This window comes from Electrophorus electricus, chromosome 4, assembly GCF_041902795.1.
Source record: "Electrophorus electricus isolate QZ-2024a chromosome 4, ASM4190279v1, whole genome shotgun sequence".
NCBI classification, from domain to species: Eukaryota; Metazoa; Chordata; class Actinopteri; order Gymnotiformes; family Gymnotidae; genus Electrophorus; species Electrophorus electricus.
Genome location: NC_137500.1, coordinates 32,749,646 through 32,761,489, shown reverse-complemented (window position 1 = coordinate 32,761,489; position 11,844 = coordinate 32,749,646). Strand labels below are relative to the sequence as shown.

Here is an 11,844-nt window from a genome sequence, read left to right as displayed (position 1 = left end):
GTCACCAGAGCATGATTCAAATTAAGATTTACTTTTTAAGTCTGAACATCTAGAGAATGATTTGGTTTTTGAAGCTGCGGTTGAGGTCCTTGTGAGGAAGCACGATGGAGTTAAGGATGATCACTTCAGATGGGATGGTCACGTCGCAGCCTGCACAGAGAAAGACGCCGCTTATCGGCAACGTGTCGCATGATGGCATCTGTCACTTCTACACCACATTTATATGATTATATATTTGATTTATTATGTAAAACCGTACCTAGAATAGTTATGGATGGAGTTAGTTTGCCGTCTCTGAAGAGGGTTTCGCTGTCAATTTTGGCATACGGGTCGTTGGGGTTGGGGTCGCTGGGCGTGCCTTCTACTCTGGACCATTTACCGACAGTACTGTCCCAACCCACGATGCTATTCAGCACACAGCTGTGATCCTACACAACACACACAGGATCAGCATGTCCACACCGTTCAAGATGAGGGGACAAATCACCAGCACAAACCTTCTCACAAAATGATTCAGCTCTTTGGTAATGGACTTTGTGTCACTTTTTTGGACTCCTAGTGGTACGTGCTAGGACAAGGGTGGGCTTGCCTGCAGCGTGGCTCCGTGGAGGACGATGGACTCCCTCACACGGACCCCTGCCCCGATCGTCACACCTGTGCCTATCGACACGTTCGGACCCAGCTGTGGGGGGGGGGGGAGAGACAAAATGGCATAAGGGGATCTTGAGCCAGTTTACACTGTGGTAAACAGTACCCAGTAGAACGTTTAAGAAGGAAATCTAAAGTACAGGTGCCCTCCAGTGGCCAAAACATGTAACTACATGTGTCATCACTGTTTGATATTTTTAGAGTACATTAGTCCTGTCATTAAGCTCGCAAGTCGTTTGAAGCTCCTACAAACCCAATGGCTTCACGTACCACAGCAGTGGGATCTATGTTGGCCGTCGGATGGATGTAAACGTTTCCTGAAAGAAAATTAAATGAACATTAAAACGGATGTGGGAGGAGCGTTACAAATAACGTGTAGCAGGAGTAGAAATAATGACCCCTTATCTCGGCACCCCCGTCCCTGCGCGTGGCCAGTCTCTCAGGATGGGTCTTATGGTACTGGTTAAGATACAGTCGACTCGCATAGATGGCTGATCTAAAAAAATAAAATAAAAACACTTTTTCCCCCCTTTTCCTAGCTATTTGACATCAACATTTCACACTGTTGCATTAATTTATGTAGTTATTTATTTATTACATTTACCTTTCTTTACATGACATCACATTTATGATGGAACTGCTATGAGGTAGGATGAGGGTCATAGGGTAAATGGCTTTCACGTGCCGAGGTGTCCCGCACTCACCCTGCTGACTTGATCTGGCTCCAGAAGTGGTCAGTTTTGTGGACATACAGCTTGCCCTGGCCTGCCAGCGTCGTGAAGATGTCCTGCTCCAGACGGATCACCTCGGCGCGGAGCCAGCCGTTGGACTGCTCGTCTCTGCAAACCCGGCACGTTCTGAGATGGGGGCACGGCTACACTAAACCGAAAACCTTCACCTAGTCCGACGGCAGGGCGTGACGGGGCTCAGCGTGCAGTCGGCAGAAGCAACGTGAACGTTTGCCGCTACGCTAACGGAAAGTATGAGGCTTCCAGACACTTTTTCAAAATAAAAAAGGACAGAACATCTGCAGCTGAAAAAGAACGTGGAGCACAGAACATCTCAATCGCTTTTTATAATTGCTATACGGTTGTCATAATGCACCAGAGCGGTATCTGTCCATGTTAGCTCCCGGGGAGCTAATGTTTCCCTGCTACCACATATCCCAACTTATCACCAAGATATAGGAGAGCAAAATCAGTAAGGTAAGATGACCAGTAGGTGTCAGTCCCTCCATCAGCCCTGGACATAATACAGGATTATTGAACTGAAGGTCCTCGTTAATGTGCATTATAAGATCTTCAGTCACCTGTCAGTCACCTGTGCAGAACAGGTTGGTGCACAACACAAGCTCTCTACAACTGCACACATCCTAAACGTACACCTGCAGTCCTACACACAATCCTCAGGATCCGCAAATCTTCAACACACTGAGGGAGCAGCTCGGTGACAACGGTGCTCACCGCACTCCACGAAAACAAGCACGCTCTAGCAAAGCCACACTGTGACTTACCTGTCATAGGAATACCTGGCAACGGAAAACGGAGGACAAGAACCGGAGAAGAAAGAAAGAAGGGGAAGAAGTAAGAAACACGGGGGCAGGATGTGAATGAACTGCACGAGACCCTCCTACCGCTGAGCTACAGGGAGAAATCACACTCACATCAATTCCTTCTGATTCTTCTGGAACACGGCTCCGATGTGCTCGAAGATGTCTGGCGTGAACAGGTATATTCCACAGTTGATGACGTCACTCACAAATGTTCCAGGTTTCTCTACGTAGTGCAACACCTGCAGAGAGAGACAGATGGTCTTTCCAGTCAGCAAGATCACAACAAACCGCTTTGCCCAATGACTTAAAACAACTTGCGGTTGTCATTTTAGTGAATGTTACCTCACTGGTTTGATCGTTCTCTACAATACAGCCGTAGTTTAAGGACTGCGTTCTGTTTGCCTGCAAAACCAAAAGCATTACTGTGGTTGGAACATTCTTTTTCTGCATGCAAGATTCCTGTTACTCACCTGGTAGCACAGGTAAAGTTACAACACCAAGGTCATGGGTTTGATTCAGATGGAATGGTGGCAGGGTTTACGATCTCTGCTGGGCACATGTAAGTATGATTCCTGCCTCAAAAAATCTAATATGAAGGCCTGGTTAGTTAGTAAAAGGTTGGTTGGTTGGTTGGTTAGTTAAGGGCTGGTTGGTGGTTGGTTAGTTAAGGCAGGTGAGTGCTAACACAGTGTAACGTAAGCAGGGCTCGTAACTGTGGTTCCGAGGATGATGAAGCTGTGTGCGTCTCCGTGCTCCTTCTGGAAATTCAGCATGTCCTGCAGGGGGAACTCTGAGCACACGTCTGCATTCATGACGAAGAACGCCTCCGGGGAGCCCGACAGGATCTGATCTCTGAAGTGGTAGATCCCTCCACCTGTGCCCAGAGCAGCATACTCCTGCAGGTATCTAGTTCCAGAACAGGATGCATGTACGAGACGCTTTAAACCTGCAGATGTGTCTAAAGGATTCTCTAGTGCACTGATTCACGGTCCCCAATGTACTGCAAGCATTTGTGTTTTCAGGTGTTCAAGGAAAAGATCAAATGTTCAGTAAATGAAGTACTTGCTTATGCTCTAAGAAACACACAGGTTAGTCAGGTGAGACAAGACAGCTATCAGGTTATAGCTTAACAGGTTTTAACTACCATCTTAACAGAAACCACTGAGCATCTGCTCTAGACCTAGCAGTCCACGACAGATGGGAAAATGTGAATAAATATCACTAGTATTACGGGGTCACGTCAGTCAACTATTACATATAGTCTAACTGAACTTACCTGACTGATACTTTCAGGTCTTGCTGTACTGATGATATAAAACGATTGAGTTCCTCATTTGGCTGGTAAAATCCAATTAGCAAGACTTCCTTCATGTTTGGGATCTGAAATCAAATCGAGTTTGGCAAACTATTCCTTGATTTGCACTTCCTTGTGCCATGCCCGTGAGTTGTGCGAGAACACACCTTACTGCAGGCCTCGATGTGATGCTGCAACATGGGAACTCCTGCGACCGGAAACAGCGGTTTAGGAACCTCGAATGACAGCGGGCGAAACCGCGTGCCTGTGCCAGAACAACAACAACAACAACAACAACAACAACGACGACGACGACGACGTTAGGATATTCGTAGAGCTCCATATTATTCAACTCTCCAACGTTGCGCAGTCACGGTGCGTGTGAAGCAGCCTAGCTAGCTGACATTTAAATGTATTTAAACCCTTTATGTGAACTTTAAACAGCTGCCCTTCTTACGACGTTATTTTACCTTTCTGTGGCCCGCCGATGAGGATGACAGCTTTTAGCATTGTGGGCTTGAAATTCTCTTCTTGTATTCTTACTGTCACGGTTGCTCCTGTCCCCACCTAACTCGTGTACGGCTGCTTAGTTCTGCATGTCTCGTCAACGTGGACTTGCATACAACTTTGTTTTCGCCACATAAAACAAATAAAGTGGTGATGCTACAAGCAGCTTGATATACGTGGATTTGGTTCCGTATTTGTCAAGAAAGTGAAGCTATCCATGACAGCTGGCTTGATTTCAAAATAAAAGTTTTTTTCCGCGGATCACCACTCTGTATTCTGGCTCAACTAGATATTAGAAGTTGATAGATATTAGATACCTAGAAGTATTTTTCGTACGTTTCAGACTAGGAGTGTAAGAAGACACACTGGTATCTTACTTAACCTGGTCAAAATATTTAGGTTTACTTAACACTCCATTTGGACTCCAGTTGGATATATACGTTTAAATAAATGAGTGAAAAAGAAATGAGAACGAATAGAAATTGTATGCAACTCTTATTAATTCTTATTCCTTTAACATAAAATGATGTACAAATACGGTTTCTGGAGACTTCTCTGCATGGTACACACGACACCCAGTGAAGCCTCACTATGGCCACACATTCTAAAACGCTAATCTAACCAAAAAGCAACAAACACACCTAATAAAACACATACACATAATGTCCCCAGTAAACTGCTGCTATAGGTTCATAACATTAGCTAGCTCCATTTACCACAAGTAGCCTAAATTCTCAATCTGTGGTAAACACCGTCAGATGGCCGTTCAGTGGAGTGGCCGGTAACTTTAGCAGGCCAGCACTAGGGGGCGCCCTTACTCAGCGGCATCGCCTCTAGTCATGTTGACTATACACGTGTATATGGGCCCGGCATCGGGCTGAACCTCTTCTGTTATGAATGCGCAGTTACACGGAAACTGGGGTGCATGTGAAAGCGGAGAGCACGCACGAGTCAAATCTGTGCCGTGGTTTCTGCTCGCGTGGTGTGTGCAGACCCCGCAACCTGACTCTGATCTCACCGTGATGACTCGGCTGATTAAATGTAATCGGATATTGGATATTACCTTCTTTGAAATGTACAGTTCTGCTGATAAACTGAATTACACGTTAACTCGTTAAATGTAACTAGACAGAATGTTATTATCAGGTGTGTCTATTCTTTAATATCACGTGAAATCTACGTTTTTGAAAATGTCTCACTGGTGAGAACGGTGAGACTGTTCTCAGTGTTTTGATAGGCCAAGGTTACCTGATATTAAAAACTCAAATAACTGATACAGACGCACAAGTGCATGTTGTTTGTACGTCTTTTGTTTAATTGTTTACTTTGCAAATCTCTTAAACCCTGAAGGTTTTGCGTGATTCTGTCCTGTTGCGTCTAACCGGACCCGACCTTTACCTACGGGCCAGGGGATGACCCATTACGTCATGGGCACGCAGCTTTTACTTGTCTTAATTTACGTTGGTTAAATATTTAGAGAAAATCAAGGCGTCCCCTCTGACGTATACGTTTTTAAAACAACACAACTAACGAAAAACTACTTAATTGTTCAACTTTTTAAGATGTTTATTTGGTTAGAGTGGTGTGTGTGTGTGTGTGTGTGTGTGTGTGTGTGTGTGTGTGTGTGTGTGTGTGTGTGTGTAGAAACTGGAACCCCTAGACTACTTCAGTTTATCTGGCTTCCAGGAAACGTGCAGGAGCGGAAAAATCCATCAGGCTCCGGGATGACCGTTCAGTCGCGCGCAGGTCCGGAGCCCACGTTCCCCGCCCCATGGATTTATCCAGAGGCGGCCGATCGCCAACATTTGTGTCGGTTTGTAGAGGAAACAAGCAACTGTGGTAAGTACACGTAACCTTTTCCTGCGAGTGATTCAACTGGTCTTTAAGGTGGCATTTAAAGCAGGGCTGGCTGTACAGAAACCGCTCCACTAAATAACGGCACTTTCTGTGGTGCCACAACCCGTAAACAAGAGGCACAATTCTGAAAATGTCAAGATGGCATTTGTGTGTCTTGGCAGGCAGATAGACCGAGTTTATTTCGGTGTGTAAGGTTAGTTATGCTGGCCAGTAACGTGTAGAATTGTGCAGAATTGTATAAGCTACAGGATGCTACTAGCTTTAGTCATGTACAGAATATAGCTGTATATTCATAATGAAAACATTTAATAGTAGCTGTGGGGTTGTCCCAGTATTATTGTTTGAAATAATATTAGACTTGTTATCAATATTTTTGTAAATGTTAAATTGTCAAGAAATAAATCATCTTGCTTTAAGAATGTTGAAGTTCTCTGTAATATTGCAAGCCTAAGAAATAATAATTTGGTTTCTAAGTTTCACTGAATTCATATTAATGAAGAACAGGTCAGATTTGGTTTGACTGGTGAGATGAGTGTTCTGATAACTTTAGATTTCTCTATTGATACACTCTTATTATTAGGGGCCAGTTAATTTTAATTTTCGTTAAATTTTATAATATATTTTTTATAAAATCCTCTCTAAATATTTGCATCTCAATTCATGTTGCCCTATGGACAAGGTGTGTAATATCTGTTTACAAATCTTAACGCCTGAAAGTTTTTGGTGTGCCCTGTTTGTTTCAGAGTGATTTTGTGTTAGTGCTGCATTGTACTGGGTGGGGAGGAGATCTCAGTGAGCGTGATACCACTGTGTCTGTGCTCCTGTGGTGCGTAAACCTCCGAGCCCAGCAGTAAACACACAGTTAGGGTTTCTGTAGGGTCTCATCTGAAAAGGCCTGGTTTGGCTCCACAGAGAAGCTGTCATGTTCAAGTCCGATCCCCCTCCGAGCTACGAGGAGTCCAGGCATGACCAGCTGCGAGCGGGGATCTGCCCCTACGTGCCCTACGGAAGCCCACCCCCATCAGGGGTCTACCCAGGAGCCGGGCAGCCTGGCATGTACCCTCCACCTGGAGCACCGAGCATGATGCCAACCTTCTTCCCCTCCGCTGGCTCTCCCACTACGCCAGGTATGACATCCTCAGAACGGAAAGGGGGCGGGGGCTGTACCCAGATCAGTGGAGCGTGTGGGAAAGTGAGGGCTGTCCCCAGATCAGTGGATCTGCAAACTGCCTCAGCTGAGAATGTTCTCACTTCCATTAGCAGCTGCTGACATTGCAGTTTGTTCGAAGGAGGAATCCTAGAACACAGCAAAGGGACGAGGACACTGAGGGGTTGTAGGAGACAGAGAGCGAGTTAAGAGACACGTTTAGATACTTGAATCGGCTTCTGAGGTTGTGTAGACGTGTTTTGCAGGATTCCATAATGAAGGCTGTTACTGAGACACTGTGGCCTTGCGCAAGGTGGCAGGACCAGTTGTTTATCTCCGCACAGAGGAACAGTGGCTTCATTTTACCTCAGAACCCAGAATAAAAGTTTCCGTTTCCGGCCGTTGTTGCGTTAACTCGCAGCTCTTGCACGACATTTTCAAAGCTTGCTTGTGTTGCAGGAGGCTCAGAGGATTTTGCAGCTGACGGACTGTGGGAAAGCAAAAGTGTTCGTCACGCTTTTATCAGAAAGGTGAGGATAACACGTGCAGCACACTTTCAAAACAAAACCCACCTGTGTGCACAGATTAGCGCTAGTAACATGACACTAGGCATGACAAAAGTTAGTTTAGCTACAAGTACGTAAACGTGAACGCTTTATGTTTAAAAAGCATAAATTGGAATAAAATTATTGTTGGGGCAGGTGTACCTTATTTTGGCCATCCAGCTACTGCTCACCACCTCCATTGTAGCAGTGTTCACATTTGTGTGAGTATGACTGAGCAAGTAATCAAAAGAAATTGAGTTCTCCACTCCAGTTTTATTCTCCGCATTCATGTTCGCTCATCACCGTCTCCTGTTTACAGAGATCCCGTGCGTCTTTTTGTAATCAAGTATCCCGGGATTTATTGGGCGTCATTGTGAGTGTTATTGTTAAACATGCAGGATACGGTAACTGTGCTTATTGCCATGAATAAATGCACAATGTCAGTAGTGTGTGTCAAGGCTGTAGTGGAACAGACTTCTGGACGATGTGTCTTCCCCGCAGTGCTGTGTACTTTGTGGCCTACATCATTCTGGTGTGCTGCGAAGGGCCCCGGTGAGACCCCGCCCCCGTGTACATGTCACGATGTCGTACCCTTTACAGAGCCAGGCTGAGGTGCTTCGGTAAACATTCGCTTTTCTTTTACAGGAGACGATTTCCTTGGAATTTCGTTCTCCTCTTCATCTTTGTAAGTGTTCAGATGTTTTCCAAGGTAGCATGTCATGCAGTGTGTCCAGTTTTTTGTGGACTGTAAGTGTTAAACGTGTCCACGTCTCTTCCGCCCTCAGACTCTGGCCTTGTCCTACATGACTGGGACGATAGCAAGGTCGGATGCCTTTACACCACTGGCCCACTCTTCAGAAGGCGCATGAGCTGCAGTCAGGGTCATAGCCATGGGATTTATGTTTTTCTTCAAAGATAAATTATTTATTTGCTCAAAATGGCTTCCAAGGCCCAGGTGTTTCGTTGTACAGTAAGGCAGAATAGTTGTGTTTCTAAAATGTAATTCTCAACCATTTCTAAACATGCACATGCCATGTATATCCAATGTTTACCACACCTTTGATGTAAACACATAACTCCACACACTAATGTCTTAACAAACACTGTGGCGTTCACACCCCTTCCCGTGTTCATACGGTCATTTCAGTTACTTTGACACCAAGGCGGTGTTCCTGGCACTGGGGATAACGGCAGTAGTGTGTGTTCTCGTCACACTCTTCTGTTTCCAGACGAAGGTAAAACCGCTGTGCTGTGTGCTGACCTCGCCCGACTGCGGCCCGGGTAGAATGATCCCCTTGTCTCGGCTTACAATGGCCAACTGTGTGCTATTAAACATTCATGCCTCACTGGTAGATCGCGCATGCCTGCTCTCGTCACAAACACCCGATTAATAACGGCCACTTTCAGCCGTTGTCTGTGAGGAATGTTCGGAGCATTGAATGAGGAGTGAAAAGACGTTTAATCCTCCCGTACACAGCGGTTTCCTTGGCAACGTTCCCTACCCAGCAGTCATACATGTGCGTCCGTCCTCGGGGGCGTGTACAGCTGTTGGGAGTGTGGAACCTGTCCGTTTTGTAAAAGGTTTTGAATATTTGATTCTTTGCATCTCTGGACAGGTGGACTTCACCTCCTGCACGGGGCTCTTTTGCGTGCTGGCGATGGTTGTCCTGGTTACAGGCATCATAGCAACCGTTGTGCTTTCATTTCAGTATGTAAGTGCTTCACTGTAACAGTTTTAATTCACTTAATGCAGGTGCACAGACGAGTTACACAAAAATATTATAGAACCGTTGCTATTTGATAAACCTACTTAATAAGCAGATAACAGCCAACCTGTACAGCACATTATGATGAACAGATCATAAGAATGTTTGTGTTTCCCAGAAGTGTGCTGTGCTGATTTTTCTAGTGTAAACACACTGTAATGCTCGCAGCTTTGAGTAAAAAAACCCAGTTTCTCTCTCTCATGCAGGTTTCCGTAAACAAACCCAGTTTCTCTCCCGCGTGCAGGTTCCGTGGCTCCATATGCTGTACGCTGCTATCGGAGCCGTCGTCTACACCCTGGTGAGTGTCCCGCCACGCTCGTACCACCGCCCTCTGCTGGTATGGTTGTCCGCAGCACTGATGTCCCGGGTCCTTCTGTGCTGCAGTTCCTGGCATACGACACGCAGCTGCTGCTAGGAAACCGGTCGCACTCCCTTAGCCCAGAGGAGTACGTGTTTGGAGCACTGTCCCTCTACGTGGACGTTGTCCAGATCTTCCTCTTCCTGCTCCAGATCACTGGAAGCTCCACAGACTGAGCGCAGACTTCCACCAGAGTACGGCTCCGATATGGACAGCATTCGGAGCGCCGCAGCCTCCTGGTCACGTCTCCCCTGCACCGACTCCACGCAGCTAGTTCTCCCTTTTACAGTCTGTGTGCTGAGTAAACCCCAGATAGCTTCTGTAATCACAACCCCTTTAATTAAACTACCTGATTGTGTTTAACGTTTAATTCCTGTACCACTGTTACATATCAGCCATGTTCCAGTTAGCAGTGGAAAGCTGATCCTGTACAGTTTTTCACAATCACTTCTCTCTGTGTTGGGGGTGCAAAACTCCACACACTGTTGACTAGACTTGACTCTCATTCCACACCCAGTACTCAGTCTCAAAGCATAAGAGTTTCAGGCCATATTTTGCTAAGATTAAGGCAGAAAACACTTTTGGGATTTGGAGGCAGAATTGTGACCTGAAGCTGGACAAACACTAAAGACCTTTTCTCTGCACTACTGTAGCATGTCATCGGAGACAGCCAGTCAAAATGTTTCCCATAAAGATCGCCACTCAAAGAAAGAGACTGATGCCTGTAAGAAAGAATAACGTATGCACAGGGGCTGTATATTTACACAAAGTCGTGTGGATGGATGGGTCATATCTACATAAAAGAACTTTCTAGACCTGCTAGTAACTGGTCACCAGTGAATGAACTGGACATGAACACACAAATAAAACACTAACATAAGGTTGGGGGAAAACACACTAACTTAAGAGACAAGACATACAATAACTAATGTAATGCATGCCTCCATGTTCTCTTATTCTGGCTTTTGGATGACTGTAATTACTCAAATGTTTTATTTTCAGAATATAAGACTAAGTGAAATCAGCAATGCCTTGTCTCTTGAATGAAGCTGTAGTAAAGCATATTTGTAACTTTATATCATCACCAACTTATCATAATTACATAAGTATATTAATACAGTATATTAATAGTCTGGGGTGAGGTCCAGTGAAGTAGACCTTCTGTGATAAGATTTATCACCGTGTCCAATAACAGCAGAGTTAAGCGGGTCCGTTTGGGCCCAATGTTTCAGGACCGCAGTGAGATTTATTACTGATCCCATGTGCAGCGTACGCTGTACGCTGCCATCCGAGTGTGGAGTGGTGCGGAACTCAATTCAAACACTCGGACCTGTTTGAGTGAGGTGCTCCATGTGGGCACACGAGTCCAGCACGCAGACAGAGCACAGATGCGGCCTCCCACCGTCTCCGCCAACACGATGCCATCTTCGTCCAGGGAATCAGATATCCACAGAGACCAGCGAGACCCTTCTCTCCACTGCTCACATGGTCATCTGGAATGGAATCAGACCATACCTCTTTGGCTCCTCTCCTCTGGCTGTATCCACGGCAACAGTGGGGAATGTGCCCCCCCCCTTCCTTTATTTTCTGTACTAGAGTACAAATAAGTGACACCACAGATTCATTATTTAAATGTTCCAGTTAATGTTTAATCTGAAACAGTGTAAACTGTTACTTTCCCTGATATTTCACCTCTTTATAATTAGCTCAAAATTGCATATGAAAATGTTTTTTTACTCGCACTAGTGTGTGTAGCTAACTTAGGCCTTTTGTCACTCAGGGAAAAACACCCTGATCTTTAAGCACTAAAAACAAAAATTAGAACTCCGACAGAAAATTCATGACCTTTTGACCCTGCCCCATCAGCTCCGAAATCAGAGGAGAGTGACCCGTGTCAGACGAACCCATACACGTGTACGTGTGTGTAGTGACCATGTCAGACGGACCCGTACGTGTGTGTACGGTGGAGAGACTACGGAGCAGTAACAGAGTCCTGCGGTCCAACAGGACAGAGTAAGCTGATAGGTGTGTTTGGCTCAGAGCTGGAGACGGGAAGTATGATCTCGTTTATTTCTCATTAGGGAGGTGTAGCCCACTTAGCTGGTATTCTGTCCACAGTGACTGGGAACCTGTATTCCCGGTTGCAGTTTCGAGGGTAGAATCAAGAAGG

At 45.6% G+C, this 11,844-nt stretch overlaps 2 protein-coding genes across 11 annotated transcripts; one reads left to right on the top strand and one right to left on the bottom strand.

The window, feature by feature from the left end:
- Positions 1-10: 10 nt before the first annotated feature.
- On the bottom strand, positions 11-4,189 carry gmppaa (GDP-mannose pyrophosphorylase Aa). 5 transcript variants are annotated; one of them, XM_027022563.3, is made up of 13 exons: positions 3,965-4,189; positions 3,662-3,702; positions 3,477-3,580; positions 2,914-3,106; positions 2,543-2,602; positions 2,312-2,439; positions 2,162-2,176; positions 1,353-1,505; positions 1,047-1,144; positions 919-965; positions 590-682; positions 260-428; positions 11-150 (listed from the first exon to the last, which is right to left on the bottom strand). In XM_027022563.3, the coding sequence occupies exons 1-13, from the start codon at positions 4,002-4,004 to the stop codon at positions 50-52; spliced, it is 1,242 nt and encodes a 413-aa protein (XP_026878364.1). In that variant the 5' UTR covers positions 4,005-4,189; the 3' UTR covers positions 11-49. The 5 variants fall into 5 exon arrangements, with proteins under 5 accessions (XP_026878364.1, XP_026878334.1, XP_026878351.1 ...); XM_027022533.3 differs by having other exon boundaries at positions 3,662-3,759; positions 3,965-4,187; XM_027022550.3 differs by having other exon boundaries at positions 1,353-1,487; positions 3,662-3,759; positions 3,965-4,187.
- On the top strand, positions 3,739-10,698 carry LOC113585202 (protein lifeguard 3). Of its 6 annotated transcripts, none has more exons than XM_081713350.1 (14): positions 3,739-3,869; positions 5,688-5,840; positions 6,602-6,684; positions 6,771-6,985; positions 7,465-7,535; positions 7,707-7,771; positions 7,870-7,923; positions 8,052-8,102; positions 8,196-8,235; positions 8,336-8,373; positions 8,698-8,785; positions 9,167-9,262; positions 9,561-9,614; positions 9,701-10,698. In XM_081713350.1, exons 4-14 carry the CDS (start codon positions 6,781-6,783, stop codon positions 9,848-9,850), a joined length of 912 nt encoding a protein of 303 aa, XP_081569476.1. In that variant the 5' UTR covers positions 3,739-3,869; positions 5,688-5,840; positions 6,602-6,684; positions 6,771-6,780; the 3' UTR covers positions 9,851-10,698. The 6 variants fall into 6 exon arrangements, with proteins under 6 accessions (XP_081569476.1, XP_026878384.1, XP_081569477.1 ...); XM_027022583.3 differs by having other exon boundaries at positions 3,755-3,869; positions 5,646-5,840; XM_081713351.1 differs by lacking the exon at positions 3,739-3,869 and adding an exon at positions 4,374-5,042 and having other exon boundaries at positions 9,167-9,258.
- Positions 10,699-11,844: the final 1,146 nt, after the last annotated feature.